The sequence below is a fragment of the Pelodiscus sinensis genome, chromosome 7, assembly GCF_049634645.1.
Source record: "Pelodiscus sinensis isolate JC-2024 chromosome 7, ASM4963464v1, whole genome shotgun sequence".
NCBI lineage: Eukaryota > Metazoa > Chordata > Testudines > Trionychidae > Pelodiscus > Pelodiscus sinensis.
Genome location: NC_134717.1, coordinates 65,188,925 through 65,207,368, shown reverse-complemented (window position 1 = coordinate 65,207,368; position 18,444 = coordinate 65,188,925). Strand labels below are relative to the sequence as shown.

Below are 18,444 nucleotides of genomic sequence, written 5' to 3'. Positions count from 1 at the left end.
TGTATTTTTAAGCCAAAATATGTGACATGTACGTAGTGGCTGAGTGCTTTTTCAATTGCAAAGTAAACATATAGCAATCATTGTTCATAATTGTAAAAAAACCCCTAAATTTTAAAATACACCAGTAAACTGTCTTCACTTAATAAAATCTGTATCCTTTAGTAAGAGTAGGCAACTATACTGAAGCTGTTTTGCATTTTTAATATTCAATGTTTTCAATTAAATATTTAACCAAATATCAATCTGTTGTCAACATAATGCTTTTTAATGTTTGGAAGAATATTTGCCTTGAGTGAATTAAATCCGGGTTTAAAACAATCCATGTTCAATCTGCCAATTCCTTTTTTCTCTAAAAATGAATTCACAGCTCTTCAATGGTAGACTTGTTAAAAAATATCAAGAATGACTCTTAATTACCAACATGTGTCTGCTGTCAATGGAGACTATTAACAGCAAAGTAACAATCCCCAAACTGCACTTTTGACTGCATGCTCTCTTTTCTCTACGCTAAACTTGTTAAGATCACTTAATTGATTCATAAATTTTACCTCCTATTCTTACTGTCATATTTTGCATCCTTATTTGTCTTTCCTCCAGTTTCAAGGTCATTTGGGACTCAGTATTCCAAGATGCTGAGCATTCTGGCCCTGTTCCATTAAAATACTTAAGCACATGTGTTGCAGTTCCGCCCCGGTGTCCCCCGGGATGACTGCTTTCTGTCCAGTCTGTTTCAACAGTGGCCTGGATTGTCCCAATACGATGGGGAGGGGTAGGGAGACCTGGGCCCACCCTCTGTCCTGGTCTCAGCCCAGGACCCTAAGGAGGAGAAGCCTGCCTTCCCTTCCAGCCGGTGGGAGTGCTGCAACTCACCGGCCCGCGGGCTCCTTACTTGCCCTGTCCTGGGCTGCTTCCTGCCCCTTCGCTGATCAGGACAGCGCGTTCCCTCCGTGCTCACCGACTGCCTGGAGTGACCCTCTGCCCGGCTCCTTCTTCCACACCTTCCGTCTCTCTACCTTTTCCTCTCCCCTCCGTGGGGCTCTTTTAAAGGTGGCGCCCTCTCTCCAGATGCCGGCATCTGCACTTCTCCCCCCGGGCTCCCTGCTAGTTAGCGCTGCCGCCCAGGCACCTGAAGCAGCTGCCGAACACTCCTGGCATTGCTGGAGCTCTGACGCAGCCGTTGGGCGGCATGCCGTTGGGCGGCATGCCGTGTCAGTGTGTGGTGCGGGGCTTCCCCCGTTACAACATGCTTAACTCTAAGTACATGAGTTAAGGCATGAAGTCAAGCCATAAATTAAGCCATTGAAATCAGTTGGGACCACTCACATACTTTAGTTGCTGGATCGTGATCCGAATGCTCAGCACTGGGCAGGACAATGTCCTTTGATGAGGAATCCAAGTATATATCTGTACAGCAAAGAAACACTGGCAGCTGGTCTGACTCGGGCTCTTTCATTGCTGTGTAGAGTTCTGGGCTTTGGGACTCGGGGGTGAGATGGTTCCAGACTTGGGCTGCAGCCTGATGGGGAGTGGGATGTGGTTCACAGCATCACCATGAAATCCTTGTTAGTTTGCAGTCTCCAGTCATCGGTCCTGTTGAAGCGGCGCGTCGGAGTTCCCTTGCCTCCTGCACCCCCATAGTGGCACGAACAGACTCCACCAGCCAGTAGAAGAGAGGGAGTTTATTGCTTCCCCAGGATACAGCACAGCATGGATGTAATCTGGTTACAGGGCAGGTCTAGGATGCCTCAGCCCCCCTTGAGATGGGGGAGACTGGGCCCCTAAATCCCAGACCCTTTCCTAGGCTGCTTCCTCCATGATACCAAACAGAAACTAAAAATGTCCCTTCCAGCCCTGCCCCCCAGCCAGGGGCTGGCCTCCCGTCCTTCCTTTGTTTCTCTCCCCAGGAGGTAACCAGTCAAACAGGTTACCTCCCTGTCCCATCAGCTACTCTGCTGGGCCGTGGTACAGACAGCAGCCTGTGGGGGTCACCCACAGCCCCAGCTTAGCAACCAGCAAGGTACCAACACTACGTCACACCTGTCCTCCCAGTTTTTCTTTCCAACTTCTTGCACAACCCTTAAAATTATTCTGTTGCTAGATAGGGGACAGCATCATACGATAGGTATGTGTCAGCACGTTTTGGGGATAATCTTGTTATTTGAAAGAGTTTTACCACAAACTCATGCCAATAAAACTTTTATACTATGCCATCATGTATTTCACATGCTTTATATTGTACAAACAAACATTTATTTTTAGGAATATTTTTGGTAATTTTTTAAAAGGGAATTGGGGCTATTTCTTTTCTCTCACTACCTGCAAAACCAAGTATATTAATCTAATTGGATAGATTTGAGGAGCAAATGAATTTGAAATATCTCTGAAAACAGCTTTTCTGTTCAGGAAAACTCATTAGTTGAAAATCTTTTTTGAGGAATTCTGTGTCAACAGGGGGACTTAGGCCCAGTTTGCCAGTAGGTTCCAAGGCTATTTGGCTCAGGAATCCTTGTTTGAATGCTAGGTTCCTAAGAGGACTGTATGCTAGACCTTTCCATCTCTTCTCTTCCAGTTTGCCATCTGTCTCTGTCCCCTGGGTGTGTTCCCCCAAGCCCATTCCCTTCTATCCCTGCCTTTTTTTGCTCCTGTCCCTACATTGTATTCCCACCTTGCCCTAGCATCCTCTCTTCACTCTTCTGCAGTCATGTTCTTCTCCACACTGTCCAGAAGCCTGCACAGCAGTGGGGCATTGAGAGGACAAGAGAGACAGTCTCCTTGCTCTCTCTAGTCCAGGTCTAGCCCCCAGGAGGAACAAATGCAGGAGGGTTCCACAGTCCCACTTGCTCAGTCCAGTCAGTACAATGAGACAACAGTTACAATACAGGACAAAGGAAAGTAGTAAGGACAAAACATTTTCCTCTAATCTCATTGTCTGAAACAGCTGACTCTTTTTAGCTGAAATTCAAAATATATACACAACTTAAAATGTATGCATATCTACAGCCTGAGGTAGAACCCCAAGGTGGAAGATATTGGCTCAAATGATTCCAGATCAGCAGAACTGCAAGAAACCAAAAGTAAGGTGGTGGTGTTCAAAGTTTCTTGTGCTAGGCAACCTTAGCTGTAGCTTTTGCTGCTAGTGTCCTCCAGAAAAAAATGTTAGTAAAGAAGAATTGTAACAAGTACCTTAAGCAGACTATATGTATGCACAATGGGAGCCAGGTCTTGAGACTTTGGTTTATTCCTTTCCTGGAAATCTTCAGATTTCACAGCTCCTTTGGCAGCTGCACCACGCTGCTCAGATGTTTTGGTAGAGATGGGGTTCGGCAAATGTAACTAGCGTCTTCCTCCATTTTCAGCTGAAACATTAACAAACGTGCTGGATTTCAAGAGAGATGCTGGCCTGTGGCACGGAGTTTTAACAGTGAGTGTCTGAGTACATGAAATAATGAATAATTGTTTTATTTGTATCATTGTGCCTTGGTAGCCCATCATGGGCCAGGGTTCAGGCGTGCTAAATCTTGTATAAAACACAGGGAGAAAAGACAGCTCATGTCCCAAAGAGCTTACAGTGTCCGACAGGATGGACACACACAGACAGCCCAGTGCAAGAGAAGGACCAGTGAGACAGTGCTGGTGAGCGTGTCGGTCAGTGGTCTCCACTCACCAGCCGTCTCGCCAAGGAGAGTTCAAAGGAGTACTTTGGAGATGGACAGTGGGTTAGTTTTTTACAGGGTGCTCCCTCGGGAAGCTTGGGAGAAAGCGTACCAGTGCCTGTTTTGAACGTGTAACTGAAGGGCAGTGGAAGCTGGCTTTCTGGGCCATTCAGAAATGGGAACTGCCTTTTTGATACTGAAGGAGAGAGATGACAGGGTGGGGATTGATTGTGAAGGGCCTTGGAAGTGCAGAGAAGAAGCTTGTGTTTGACACAGTAGAGCATGGGGAGCCAGTGAAAGGGTACGAAAGAAGAGAAGACCTGGTCAAAGCCATGCGGAAAGGAAATGATCTTCTCAGCAGAATTCTGAGTGAAGCGAGACTGCATTGGGTGAACAGAGAGAAGGATGGTTGTATTAGATTGGACAAAAGTTTCAGCTGTGTGGATGGATCTAACAGATGTAATGCAGAAATAGTCTGCAAGCTTTGATATGAGGCGCTACAGAGACATGTGGGTGAGAGATGGTGCACAGGTCAGGGGCCTGAATGACAGGTAGAGCAGTGGTCTTTCTTGTCCACATGGAGTGAGAGAGGAGATAGTGGGGAGGGCTTTGGTGGAGGAAGATATGTTAGCTATGCTGAGGTTGAGCTGATGGCTCAACATTCACAGAGATGTCGGAAAGACAGGCTGAAATTTGTTTGGAAAGGAGGAGACAGGTCTGAAGAAAATAAGAGGTAAATCTGTGAACTGCTCACGTAGAGATGGCAGTTGAATTTGTATTTGCAGATGAGAATGCCAGAGAAAAGGTGTAGCAAGAGAAAAGGAACTAGGATGGACCCTTGTAGAATCAGGAGAGGGGATTGAGGAAGGTCTTTTCAAGGACAAGAGAGATAGGGGAAGAAGAGGACAGTTGCAGCAGGCAAAGGAGGAGGACAAGATTTCCAAGAGTGTTTAGTACGTTAGGGTTTCCCTGGTTTTTGGTATTTGAATGAATGAATGAATACCTCAAGGCTTCAAATATCATTTTCTGATGTACTGTAATAAGTAGAATTTGAAATTTTATTCAAATTGTGAGTTCAGCCAGCTTGCATGTCGTTAGATGGCACTGAACATGCGCTGCAACTGTGATCTTTTAAATGTATCCATGTGCTTCATTTACCCTTGGAGATATGTGAACATTTCTCTTACAGAGTGTAATGAACAGAATGCACGTTGTCAGTATCCCCTATGCATTAATGAAGGTTAATCCACTTTCCTGGATACAGAAAGTCTGCTCGTACAAAGGTAATCTGAAAGTACTGTTACTTGGTCCTAATGAGCGAAAACAAAGACGCTGGACAGTGTGTTAGTGCTGAAATGGGCCAACTAATCAAAATCAGAGAAAAACCTATCATTTCCAAATGGCAAAATAACCTTTAAAGGTACCACCAGATACCACTCTCCTATCACAGCTGATTGCCTTTTAGTCATCCAGTCGTCTGAGCCACCGATGTCACTGAGGACTGCTGCTGTGTTTTTCTTCCATGCAGATGTATTTCTGCTGGTGCCGATTCACACAGACATGAAGAACAAGCCCACCCTTTTGCCTCTTCTTTATCGGGTCATCTTAGGAGGGAGAGGGGAAGGTGTCAGTGCCATGAGAGAGAATTTTTCTTCAGCTCACTAGAATTCAGAATGATTCAACTGCTACAGCTAAGACCGCCTGAAATGCTGAGTATTTTGTTTTTGAGTGATGTCCCTGTGTACACTCCACTTACGGTGCACATGCACTCTGTGCCTTTGATTGGAGATTTTTGATAGCAGTGCCCATTCAGCCCAAGTCCTGCACATTCTTGTGTGTTGTACACAGGCTTTATAGGGCTGCATGTGCAAAAATCCCTCGGTTTCTTCTCAGTTGACTTCAGCTAGAGACAGAGTTTGGTATCAGAGGGGGAGCCGTACTGATCTATATCTACAAAACCAATGAGGAGTCCTGTGGCACCTTAGACTAACAGATTTATTTAGGCACAAGCTTTCGTGGGCAAAGACCCACTTCATCAGATACATTGGAGTGGAAATCACAGTGGCAGGCATAAAAAATGGAAACTAGGACAACTAACAAAGGATGAATATAGGCAAGCAACACGGGAATGCAGGGGCAAGATTAGAAAGGCAAAGGCACAAAATGAGATCAAACTAGCTACAGGCATAAAGGGAAACAAGAAGACCTTTTATAAATACATTAAAAGCAAGAGGAAGACCAAGGACAGGGTAGGTCCACTGCTTAGTGAGGAGGGAGAAGCAGTAACAGGGAACTTGGAAATGGCGGAGATGCTCAATGACTTCTTTGTTTCGGTCTTCACCGAGAAGTCTGGAGGTGTGCCTAACGTAGTGAATACAAGCAGAGAGAGGGTAAGTTTAGAAGATAGGATACACAAAGAACAAGTTAAAAATCACTTAGGAAAGTTAGATGTCAGCAAGTCACCAGGTCCTGATGAAATGCTTCCCAGGATACTCAAGGAGCTGATAGAGGAGGTATCTGAGCCTTTAGCTATGATCTTTGAAAAATCATGGCAGACAGGGGAGATTCCAGAAGACTGGAAAAGGGCAAATATTGTGCCCATCTATAAAAAGGGGAATAAGAACAACCCAGGAAACTACAGACCGGTCAGTTTAACGTCTGTCCCAGGGAAGATAATGGAGCAGGTAATTAAGGAAATCATATGCAAACACTTGGAAGGTAATAAAGTGATAGGGAATAGCCAGCATGGGTTTGTGAAGAACAAGTCATGCCAAACTAATTTGATAGCTTTCTTTGATAAGATAACGAGCCTTGTGGATAAGGGAGAAGCGGTGGATGTTATATACCTAGACTTTAGTAAGGCATTTGATACGGTCTCGCATGATATTCTTATTGATAAACTAGGCAAATATAACTTAGATAGGGCCACGATAAGGTGGGTGCATAATTGGCTGGATAACCGTAGTCAGAGAGTTGTTGTTAACGGTTCTAAATCCTGCTGGAAAGGGATAACAAGTGGAGTTCCTCAAGGGTCTGTTTTGGGACCCGTACTGTTCAATATCTTCATCAACGATGTAGATATTGGGATAGAGAGTACGCTTATTAAGTTTGCAGATGATACCAAACTGGGTGGGGTTGCAACTTCTTTGGAGGATAGGGACATAATTCAAAATGACCTTAGCAAGTTAGAGAAATGGTCAGAGGTAAACAGGATGAAGTTTAATAAAGAGAAATGCAAAGTGCTCCACTTAGGAAGGAACAATCAGTTCCATACATACAAGATGGGAAGCGACTGTCTAGGAAGGAGCATGGCAGAAAGGGATCTAGGGGTCATAGTGGACCACAAGTTGAATATGAGTCAACAGTGTGATGCTGTTGCAAAAAAAGCAAATATGATTATAGGTTGTATCAACAGGTGTGTTGTAAGCAAAACTCGTGAAGTCATTCTGCCGCTCTACTCTGCACTAGTTAGGCCTCAGCTGGAGTACTGTGTCCAGTTCTGGGCGCCACATTTCAAGAAAGATGTGGAGAAATTGGAAAGGGTACAGAGAAGAGCGACAAGAATGATTAAAGGTTTAGAGAACATGACCTATGAAGCCAGGCTTCATGAACTGGGCTTGTTTAGTTTGGAAAAAAGAAGATTAAGGGGGGACATGATAGCGGTTTTCAAATATCTAAAAGGGTGTCACAAGGAGGAAGGAGAAAATTTGTTCCTCTTGGTTTCTGAGGACAGGACAAGGAGTAATGGGCTTAAAGTGCAGCAGGGGAGGTTTAGATTGGACATTAGGAAAAAATTCCTAACTGTCAGGGTGGTCAAATATTGGAATAAATTGCCAAGGGAGGTGGTGGAATCTCCCTCTCTGGAGATATTTAAGAACAGGTTAGATAGACATCTGTCAGGGATGGTGTAGACGGAGCTTGATCCTGCCTTGAGGGTGGGGGGCTGGACTCGATGACCTCTTGAGGTCCCTTCCAGTCCTATTATTCTATGATTCTATGATTCTATAATATAGCACTGCATGAAAAGAAGGGCACTACCTTATCTAGTTGACTATCAGGACTAAGTAGGCCATATACATGAGCTATTTAAAATGACGACTTTGGTTTATTTAAAATGACGACTTTGGTTTATTTAAAATGAAGAATTTGGTTTAATGTATTTGTTTTCCTTTCAGCCCGCGTAGCAGTAGTAAAATCACGTGATATGCACTGGTCACTTTTGGCTCAGCGGGATCAGAGAGATGTCAACCTCAACTCTTTACGAATGCTTATTGTTGCAGATGGTGCTAATCCATGTAAGTATAAAGACATTTTATATTTCTGTGATGTCTTTCAGTCCACAGTGTACGGAAGCATATTGAAAGTTATTTACATCCTGCAGCGCCGAGAGCAAGCAGATCTTTGCATGGGAGCTCAGCAGCCAGGCAAATAGCTGATCGACAGCAAAACGTAGAAGAGTGGAATTGTTCTTGACCAAAGACATTAGGGAAAACCCCTGCTCTCTTAAAGAGCTCCAAGAGATCTCTACCATTTGCAAAGATCAGCCAAGATGGGTCGCACAGAAATGATACGGTGTATGAAAGGAGGAAAGACTGAACTGATCTTGTGAGGGTTAAATGTGTGGTTCCAAAGAGTTTAGATATTACAAACCTGATGGTTAAGACCACTATTTATTCTATAATAAATTGTTGAACATTGTGCTCACAGAACTGTTTTAACCTCCATTAATGCTCAGACAACACACAACTCAGTTGTGCATTTTCCGTGATTGAAGCATGGTGGTAGCATAAGGCCCTAGAACAGCAGTTCCCAACCTTTTCCAGATGGGGACCCATTTTGACAATTCAGGAAGATTTGGTGACCCAAGGCAATTCAAAAACGGGGGAAGGAGGGAGGGCAGAGCCACCTGAGGAGACACTTGGCGACCCTTTTCAAATGTAATGGCAACCCATATTATGGGTCCCGACCCATAGAGTGGGAAACCTTGCCCTAGAACAACAGAGAGAGATTTGAAGCACCTTAGAAATGGCACATTAACTCTGAAGTGTTCTAACTGGAAAAGTTTCCCAGCCGCAACTAAATGGAATTTAAGATAAAAATGGCTCCGGGCCCATATGTCATTTTCTCACAGGTGTCTCTCAGTAGCCATATAGAGTCCTGAACACAAATGGAGATTTTCAAAATTGTGTAATGATTTTTAAAAGATGTGTGTGTACTAGGGAATGTTAAATATCGGTTAACTGAATAGTCGCGTAACCTCAAGAATTCTTATTGGTTAGTTGACTATTCTAGTCCCTGGGGGTGAGGCTGGCAGCCAGTGCACTGTGTCCCCACTCTCAAGGAGCCCCCTGCCATTCCACGCTGCTGCCACTGTATCAGAGGCAGCAGCACAAGGTTCTAACAAGAGGAGCCAGTTTAAAAACCAGCTCCCCGTACAGACTGGCGTCCTGTCGCCCTTTGCTACCTCTGATAGAGGCAACAGCCCCAGTGTAGCAGGGTCTCAGCTCCCAGACCTGAGCTGGGTTGCTTGGCCGCCTGGCTCCTAATTCACTTTAAATGCAGAGCTGCAGTAGGGAGTAGGTCCGGGACCCGTTTTAAGCTGGGACTGAACTGGCCAGCTTGCTAAAATATTTACTGGCAAGTGGAGGGGCGGGGAGAAATTCAAGTCGTCTATAGCATTAGCTTACCTGTTAATCACCTGCACTATTGCAACCCTAGTGTGTACCCTGATCCCATGACATCTACAGGAAACTTTGAGATACAATTTTCAGAATGACTGATCATTTATGTTTTTATTAGATGACCTTCAGAATTCCATGATTTTTAACTTATGCCGTTGCAGGGAGTTTCTCCCATAGGATTTCACTTTGTGAATTAATCATCAAGGCAGTATTTCCAAGGTGTGCTCAGCAGTGCAATACTTAATTGAATTGGGAGCCTAAATCTAATTTTCAAACGGCCTTTAGTATTTAGGAGCCAAACTTCCATCAGCAGTCAATGGGTTTTAGGTTCCTGAGTGCCTACAAGCCTTTTGAGAATGGAATGCAGACTCTTAAATCAGTCTGGCGCTGCTGAATGCAGCAACTAAAGAATGTAAATACCTGGATCTGCTTGTCAGGGTTTTATGTAGCCCTGCTGCCTAGCGCTAATGAGGTATGCTGTTCTTTAAGGAAGGATCTGTTAGAAGTGTGACTTGATAATAAGTGAGGGTACTTGCATATTCTGCAGCCAAAACACAAGCAAAAATAAATATGGAAATTCTGTTTAGGCAGAATGGGTTTTTTTCAGTATTGCCTCTCACTGCACAAATCACGCATGCTTTCCACATTGTGATTTATTTAGGGTCAATATCTTCCTGTGATGCATTCCTCAACGTATTTCAGTCCAGAGGTTTGAGACCAGAAGTTATCTGTCCCTGTGCCAGCTCTTCAGAGGCGTTAACTGTTGCTATTCGCAGGTATTATATTTAGTGAGAATTTAACTGCACACATTTCTGACCTAGGCACAATGTATGCTCTTCTTCAAGCAGTGTCCTCATGGGAACTCCACTTCAGGTGCTCATAGTCCTCTCATGCTCTTGCTCAGAGATTTTGCAGTTACCAGTGTCCACTTAGCCCACATATGTGCCCTGTCTGTGCCTCCTTACGCTAGGCACTGAGGCTATATGGCAAGATTAGAAAGGCAAAGGCACAGAATGAGCTCAAACAAGCTACAGGAATAAAGGGAAACAAGAAGACGTTTTATAAATACATTCGAAGCATGAGGAAGACCAAGGAGAGGGTAGGCCCACTGGTCAGTGAAGAGGGAGAAACAGTAACAGGAAACTTGGAAATGGCAGAGATGCTCAATGACTTCTTTGTTTCGGTCTTTACCGAGAAGTCTGTAGGAACGCCTAACATAGTGAATGCTAGTGGCAAGGGGGTAATTTAAGAAGGTAAAATAAAAAAAGAACGAGTTTAAAAATCGCCTAGAAAAGTTAGATGCCTGCAAGTCACCAGGACCTGATGAAATTCATCCTAGAATACCCAAGGAGCTGATAGAGGAGGTATCTGAGCCTCTAGCTATCATCTTCGGAAAATCATGGGAGACAGGAGAGATTCCAGAGGACTGGAAAAGGGTAAATATAGTGCCCAACTATAAAAAGGGAAATAAGAACAACCCAGGAAACTACAGACCAGTTAGTTTAACTTTTGTGCCAGGGAAGATAATGGAGCAAGTGATTAAGGAAATCATCTGTAAACACTTGGAAAGTGGCAAGGTGATAGGGAACAGCCAGCATGGATTTGTAAAGAACAAATCGTGTCAAACCAATCTGATAGCTTTCTTTAATAATTGAGTCTTGTGGATAAGGGAGAAGCGGTGGATGTGGTATACCTAGACATTAGTAAGGCGTTTGATACGGTCTTGCATGATATTCTTATCAATAAACTAGGTAAATACAACTTAGATGGGGCTACTATAAGGTAGGTGCATAACTGACTGGATAACCATACTCAGAGAGTAGTTATTAATGGTTCACAATCCTGCTGGAAAGGCATAACAAGTGGGGTTCCGCAGGGGTCTGTTTTGGGATAGGCTCTGTTCAATATCTTCATCAACGATTTAGATATTGGTATAGAAAGTACGCTTATTAAATTTGCAGATGATACCAAGATGGGAGGGATTGCGACTAATCTGGAGGATAGGGTCATAATTCAAAATGACCTGGACAAATTGGAGAAATGGTCTGAGATAGGATGAAGTTTAATAAAGACAAATGCAAAGTGCTCCACTTAGGAAGGAACAATCAGTTTCACACATACAGAATGGGAAGCGACGGTCTGGGAAGGAGTACGGCAGAAAGGGATCTAGGGGTTATAGTGGACCACAAGTTAAATATGAGTCAGCAGTGTGATGCTGTTGCAAAGAAAGCAAACATGATTCTGGGATGTATTAACAGGTGTGTTGTGAGCAAGACACGAGAAGTCATTCTTCTGCTCTACTCTGCGTTGGTTAGACCTCAATTGGAGTATTGTGTCCAGTTCTGGGCACCGCATTTCAAGAAAGACGTGGAGAAATTGGAGAGGGTCCAGAGAAAAGCAACGAGAATGATTAAAGGTCTAGAGAACATGGCCTATGAGGGAAGGCTGAAGGAACTGGGTTTGTTTAGTTTAGAAAAGAGAAGTTTGAGGGGGGACATGATAGCAGTTTTCAGATATCTAAAAGGGTGTCATAAGGAACAGGGAGAAAACTTGTTCATCTTGGCCTCTGAGGATAGAACAAGAAGCAATGGGCTTAAACTGCAGCAAGGGAGGTTTAGGTTGGACATTGGGAAAAAGTTCCTAACTGTCAGGGTGGTCAAACACTGCAATAAATTGCCCAGGGAGGTTGTGGAATCCCCATCTCTGGAGATATTGAAGAGTAGGTTAGATAAATGTCTATCAGGGATGGTCTAGACAGTATTTGGTCCTGCCATGAGGGCAGGGGACTGGACTCGATGACCTCTTGAGGTCCCTTCCAGTCCTAGTATTCTCTGATTCTATGGAGCTCTCCCTGCAAACCACTCTGTTCCTTCTCAGCCCCTTTGGCCTGAGATGGAACACTGGTGTGTCTGCGTTGAGTGTGCACCAGCTTTTCCAGTTCTTCCATAATGGTTAAGCTAGTTTCTGTCATTAGTGATTGTTAATTATTCCTCGTTTCCCCTGAGGAGACTTATTCTTTTCCTGGCAGGGTGCCTGGCTTGCCAGGTTTCAAAGTTGCCTCTCCTGCCAAGAGGCTATTCCTGTCAATGACAGATATTCTGAGTGCATCCATTGCTGGGGAGAGCCCCAAACCTCCCTGAGCCCAGGGTCAAGGAAAAATGGAGAGTAAACAGAGACTACTAATTATAGACCAACTTCTGAGTCCAGTCAGGAGAATGCCCTAGTGTATCTATCTCTGGACATGTCCGAGGCCCCTTCGGCATAGGGGCTTCCAAAAAGAGGAGCACAGACTCTCCTCTTAAGCTGCTGGCTCCAGAAGAGTCCCAAGATCTACAGTCTCTAAAGCCTCGGCCTCTCAACTCGGGACCACTGAGTCAAAGTTCTGCTCCTCTGGTACCAGCGGTGCCCTAAAATCCCAGAGCAGGAATGAGAGCAGAGCTCAGTGCCTTCTAGCAGCAAAGCATAGACACTTAGGACTGGCACCATCGAGTTCCACCACCCCGTGGTACCCAAGCATGCATTGCCCTTGTCACCGGGTGAGCAACAGCACAAGATGCCATTGGTGTCTATTTCAGTGCACCCACCAGTGGTAGTGCTGGCTTTGGTGACCAGAGCATTGGATACCATGTCAGTACCAATCCCCTCTTGGGTTCCACTGGAGTTCAGATATAGTAGGACTCTCTTGATAACAGATGACACAGAGTTTCTGTTCTGCAGCACCCACCAGGGTGCCATTGCCCATTACCAAGGTACTACTAGATCTAGCTGTGACATTGTGGCCATCCTCAGCCATTATTCTGCCCATGTATGAACAGGCAGAGAAGCCCTGGCCACGAGCTATATCCACTGTACCGCACTACTAAAGGCTTTTGGTCTGTGGTAGTTCAATATCAGTCAGAACCCAGCTTCAGTTGGTGTCTTTGCTGACACGGGCTCCAAAGTTCAAGTGGGCACACTCTTACCCCAACAGAATTACGCAGAGCTTCTTTGCTGATTGCACTGACAGGGAAGTGCTCCCTGTCTCATTGCTGGTTTGATCTTTGTTTTTCAGACCTCCAGATTTGGGTGGGCCACCTCCTGGGAAAGCAGTGTTGTCTATGAATTGTTTGAGTTACAGTGTGATTAGAGTGGATACAGAAGAAAAATTGTCAGTACTCACTGTACAAGATGTCGGTCAAGTTATGCCTGGAGGTAGGACAATTATGCTTCATATAGATTTAATAGGAATCTACTGAATTTCTGATGTTGCTGTATGTCTTGGCTTAATCTAATAAGTAGCATTTATCATGTATGATAAATGGCCTTACAGCTCTGCTGCCTGCATGTGTGTGCTTTAATTCTTGAAAGTATATTTTAAGACCAACTTAATATGTGAGGAAACTTTTTTTAATCTGGTCTTGTATTGGACTGGGAAGAGTTGTTGCTTTTGAGTCATTCTTTCACTGAACCACATTATTGGTAATACTAAGTGTAATAAACGACACTGTATTTCTTAAGTGGTGCTACTTAAATTTTGCATGGTGTAACAAAAATATAACGAAGGAAAAAAATTAATATACGTCATGTATTCTAACTACTACTTTGTATTATCTCACCAGTTTGTTCTTTTGCCGATTGATATTATTACTTTTCCTCCCGTGCTATCTTTTTTTTTTTTTTTTTTTGGCAATTATTTTAAAGAATATTTGCAAGTAGCTAAAATCATGTGTAACTTGAGCTAAAATGTGACTGTCAAGTGAGCTGACAGGAACATCCAGTCTGCATGTGAAATGTGCTGAGATTAATTGAGTTCTGCAGTCCAGTTTTCTAAACGGATATTTCCATCTTAGCGGAAGGTGCACAGTTTGACAGGTTGTTTTAAACCTCTCCCAAGTATAGGGGTTTTTTAATTGTCTGTAAATATGCGCTCTTTGAGCAAGTCACTGATACTTTCTGTCTTTGACAATGTTCCTGCATAAAAGAAAAAATAAGAGGAAGTTTGAGCACTATGGTCTTTGAGCTCCTTGCAGTACTGAGTGATGCCTTGCCTGATCTAGTTAAATATAGTTTGCAGGGGTGAATATCTGCAGAATCCAAAGGAAAAATATGTTGCAGAAAAGAAAGAAAGTATATCACATGCTAAGTTTGACCGATCTAGAGTCATTGAAAAGTGGGGTTGGCAGGGATCTCCAGAGGTCATCTAGTCCAGTCCCTGTAGTACCACAGAACCAAGTAAACTGACATCATCCCTGACAGGTGTTTGGGTAATCCTATACATTTCCAGTGATGGGGATTGCACGGCCTTCTGGGGAAGCCTGTTCTGGTGCTTAACTAACCTTATGGTTAGGTCAGAATTTCTCAATATTTAACCTAAATCTCTCTTGGTGAAGATTAAGCTGATTCCTTCTTGTCCTACAATCAGTAAGCATGGAAAACAATTGATATTGGTCCTTTTATAACAGCCCTTCATGTATTTGAAGATGCTTCTCATCCCTCCCCCTCCGCCTTCCACCCCTCCAATCTTCTTTCTCGTGCCCACATCCAGCAAAGGCTGACCTGCCTGTCATATTTGTTTGATGTGTCAGATAGCCAGCGTGGATGTTAAGAATCAGTGTGCTGGGCCAAATGGATATACATGAGGGTGCAGCCAAATCCCTTCCAAAAACTAATTTTGTCTTATCACTCCAACATGGAAATTACTCTATCCAGTCTTAAAGCTAAAATGCCCTAATGTAGCAGGGACCTGGGCCTATTGCTGTCTTGTAAAACTGTGAGATACTGGAGATGAGGGGTTTTTTTTTGAGAAACTGCTATATTCCTACTGACTCAAGTATAGACAGTGTCTTAGGAGGACAAAACCTTTTTCAGCACACCACTAATTAATAGTATTTGAATAGCTGCATCAGAAGTGTAGGTAGATTATTTGTCTGTGTACAGGTTTTACTTCTCTAGTGCTTAGTGTATTGAACAAATACATACAAAAGTTTATTGGAATGTCCTCTTATAGTGATTATCCTATTTTAGAACATCGGACAGGTTGGTTTTATGAGCTTTTTGAAGTTAATTGAATTTGATATCTACATATTTAATTGTCCCATCATGCCATCTTCCACGCATCTGTCAGTGTCTTGTCCTCAAATGACCTACCTGCTATATTGTACTAATTTATGTGTTTCACTGTCTTCTGCTGGCAAGAATCAGACCAGCATGTGAGTTCGTGGTCTTGCTTTTTATCTCATCTGCATTGTTGTTAAGTATTATAGATAGCTTTTGAATTAATTGAAGAACCTTTTTTGCTGCAGTAGTAAAGTACCAATTGTCAGTTTGAATGTGTGCTTAACAGCCTTGTATTTGAAATTCATCAGAATTATGATGAAAATGGATTTATACATAGCTGAACCTGGAGCTAATTTTAGGTTCATATATCTTTGTAAACTGAAAAATTCCCAATTTCTACTCGACATCCAGAGGGCTAGGAAAGAGAAGTGTACAGCCAGTCCCACAACTGGTGGCCTCTCTCTACTTTTTAAACTTTTTGTCCAATGTCAAGCTTTCGTTGCAGTATCACTTATTGGGGCTGCCAGATGCTGTCTTGTAAACAGTTCCAAAGTCCCACTATATTGATACTGATCATCACTCCAGTGGACAATTTAAAAGTAGAATAGAGTCTGATGGGGTAACTGACACATTCATCTTTCCCACTCAGATTCATTTGGGTGAATTAAGGGTCTCTTAGTTTAGATACAGGCTAGAAGCACTGAAAGGCCTTCCAAAGAATGACACTTACATTGTTCCTGTAACAGTCGCCACCAAAAGTTTCCATCTCTCTCTGCTCCAGGCCAGGCCTGGGGGACTGAGTTGCACAAATTCAGTGAGGGAGGGCAATATTCCTGTTTCTCTCCGTAATCTCTCTCAGCACTTACTGGACTACTGCCTGTGAGCCCCTCAGAAGCACCATTCAAAGCCTGGATTGGAAAATTGTGGCATGTTGTATAAGAAGCTGTGCACAGGCGTGCCCCCCTGAGCTAGCCTGAATGCAGCTAGTGTGATGAACTGCAGCAGTGAAGAGTGCGCAAGGGTGTGTCCGCACAGGGAGGGAAAACACTCACCCAAGCCATGCTGTCGTCTTGGCTGTTATCAGCTGGACCATCCATGGCTATTGCTGTCTGGACATACCCATGGTTTGTTCTGGTTCTTGTCATGTCCCTTCCCATCAACACAGCAACAGGCTTGGGGGCCAAGAGAGTCCAGAGCCCAAGTGTCTGTAAGAAATGCTGTGAGTAGCTCGCAGGGTTAGAGCCTTCTGCCTGCTCTCAGGATTTCACCAGGTGCTCTGAGCAAGGTGCGATGGGGCAGGACAGGGATTGGCTTCTCAAATATTTCAAAGCCCAGAAGAGAATACACACACCTAGCATGTGGGTGGTGCTGCCCGGCCTTTGGCTTGGGCAGGTTAAAACTGACCTTAGGGCCCACGCTGGCTCAGACAGATGCAACTGCTTAAAGTGCCTCTTACACACTGATTACAGAGATCCCAAACCACTGGAGAACTGGAGCTTGTGCAAGTGGAGCAAAGGATACAGAGCGAGCTGTGCTATTGAGGGATGCCATGGGGAGGGAGCTCTGGGCAGAGTGGTGTTTCCTCATGGAGGCTGCAGCCAGCCTTCAGCAATGCTTCCTGCCAGCATGTCACTGCAAGGGGTCTGAAGCAGGGGGGAGGAAGAATCGAAGTCTCTTGAGATGTGCTAGCCCTGTGGGGGAGGGATCATCAGTCCCTGATCCAAACTGAAGGGGGGTATCAACAACAGAGGACTTATGGAGACCGCGAAAAGGAGACTGTGGCAGTAACAGATACAAACACCCAGTATTAATGATGAAAGTGTTTCCAAGTTGTTTATCCCAACACCACTTCTAGTTGGGAGCAGCCAGCTTTGGAAGCCAAGACGACAGCAGAAGGATATGGAAATACTTGGTGTTTTAGCTCCATTTTTCAACAAAGCGCGCCTCGACCCACTTGAAGACAGCAGCTCTGTCCACATCCCTGGCCAAGTGTGGCTACCATAGGCTGGGGGGAGGGGAGGGTTCCAACTGCATTACTGACCCACCTAGGCCAGCCCATCATGGTCGTCCTTCCCCTGGAGTGAAGAAAGGGACATGTTTAGCAACATGTCCAGGGAGTTCTCTTAGATTGCCAAAGATCAGCTCACTAGCTGTGGGAAGGCTGGTGTGTTTGAAAGAAGACAAGACAAAGTAATAGAAAATTCATTGGGCCTAAACTGGCAGCAGGAATAAAAATGTCGTAATAGTTTGTTCCCATTTCTAACTTGTGTATGTCATAGATTTAATTTAAGGAATGAATGCCTTTAAATATAACATGGCTGACAGTACATCCAAAGGAATTATTAATTTATCTAAATTTGTCATAATTTGTCATTTTTAATTCTATGTAAATGCTCATTCACCTAACCAGCTACCCTGGATTGTAAGATTTTGGCCTTCATGTCCAAAAGCAAATGCTTAGAGGTTGTGGTATTAAGCAGTAAGGCCTAGAACATAATGGGGAGGGTGGGACCAGAAATTTGAAAGTTCGTAGTTTTCATCTCTAGAAAATACGTAAATCAGAGATTGTTTTACTTAGGTTATCAAAATGCTTTTTAAATGCTATAACAAAACTCTCCTTTTGACATTTTATATGTTATGTTTCTGGGTGAGCTGCTCAGTGTCAGAATTTGTTTAGTCAAGTTACTTTGTTTAGCATCAGGCCAGTTTTTCTTGACTACCAGTTTACCAAAATATGCATATATGATGATACCATTGCATTTTTGTTCTGCCTCCTTAGCTGACGTATGCGTTGTGAAGGTGGATGGATCTCCTTATCTATGTAAAACTGATGAGGTTGGTGAAATCTGTGTGAATTCTGGTGCAACTGGGTCAGCATACTATGGTCTCCTTGGAATCACCAAGACTGTGTTTGAGGTTTGTCTCTTTATTTATGTCCTTTATCACCTTCAATAAAAAGATATTTTTATTATTTCAGTTAGTGAGGAAATAAGCAGAATAATGTATCAGGTTTTTTTACAGGTATGAATGAGTCCCAGGGGGGCTGAGATTGTCTGGTTAATTAGGGCGAACTG

The 18,444-nt window shown here is 43.8% G+C and overlaps 1 protein-coding gene and 1 long non-coding RNA gene across 8 annotated transcripts in view; one reads left to right on the top strand and one right to left on the bottom strand.

Moving 5' to 3' along the window:
• Positions 1 to 18,444, bottom strand: part of LOC142830246 (uncharacterized) — a 79,301-nt gene that overhangs the window by 8,568 nt on the left and 52,289 nt on the right. Inside the window, exons 4-6 of one of the 2 annotated variants that reach the window (XR_012905358.1) lie at positions 16,892 to 17,061; positions 15,461 to 15,552; positions 1,328 to 3,356 (exon numbers count right to left, since the gene is read on the bottom strand). This is a non-coding gene — a long non-coding RNA (uncharacterized LOC142830246). The remainder of the gene's footprint in view (positions 1 to 1,327; positions 3,357 to 15,460; positions 15,553 to 16,891; positions 17,062 to 18,444) is intronic. The other variant, XR_012905357.1, reaches the window with a different exon arrangement.
• DIP2A (disco interacting protein 2 homolog A) overlaps positions 1 to 18,444 on the top strand; it is a 144,658-nt gene that overhangs the window by 89,554 nt on the left and 36,660 nt on the right. For all 6 annotated transcript variants that reach the window (XR_012905355.1, XM_075934131.1, XM_075934132.1 and 3 more), the window contains 6 exons: positions 3,357 to 3,421; positions 4,843 to 4,936; positions 7,829 to 7,948; positions 9,996 to 10,110; positions 13,386 to 13,525; positions 18,150 to 18,286. Coding sequence is in view for 5 of the 6 variants with exons in the window: in XM_075934131.1 (XP_075790246.1) it covers positions 3,357 to 3,421; positions 4,843 to 4,936; positions 7,829 to 7,948; positions 9,996 to 10,110; positions 13,386 to 13,525; positions 18,150 to 18,286 (671 nt within the window). In the remaining variant the exon portion in view is untranslated. The remainder of the gene's footprint in view (positions 1 to 3,356; positions 3,422 to 4,842; positions 4,937 to 7,828; positions 7,949 to 9,995; positions 10,111 to 13,385; positions 13,526 to 18,149; positions 18,287 to 18,444) is intronic.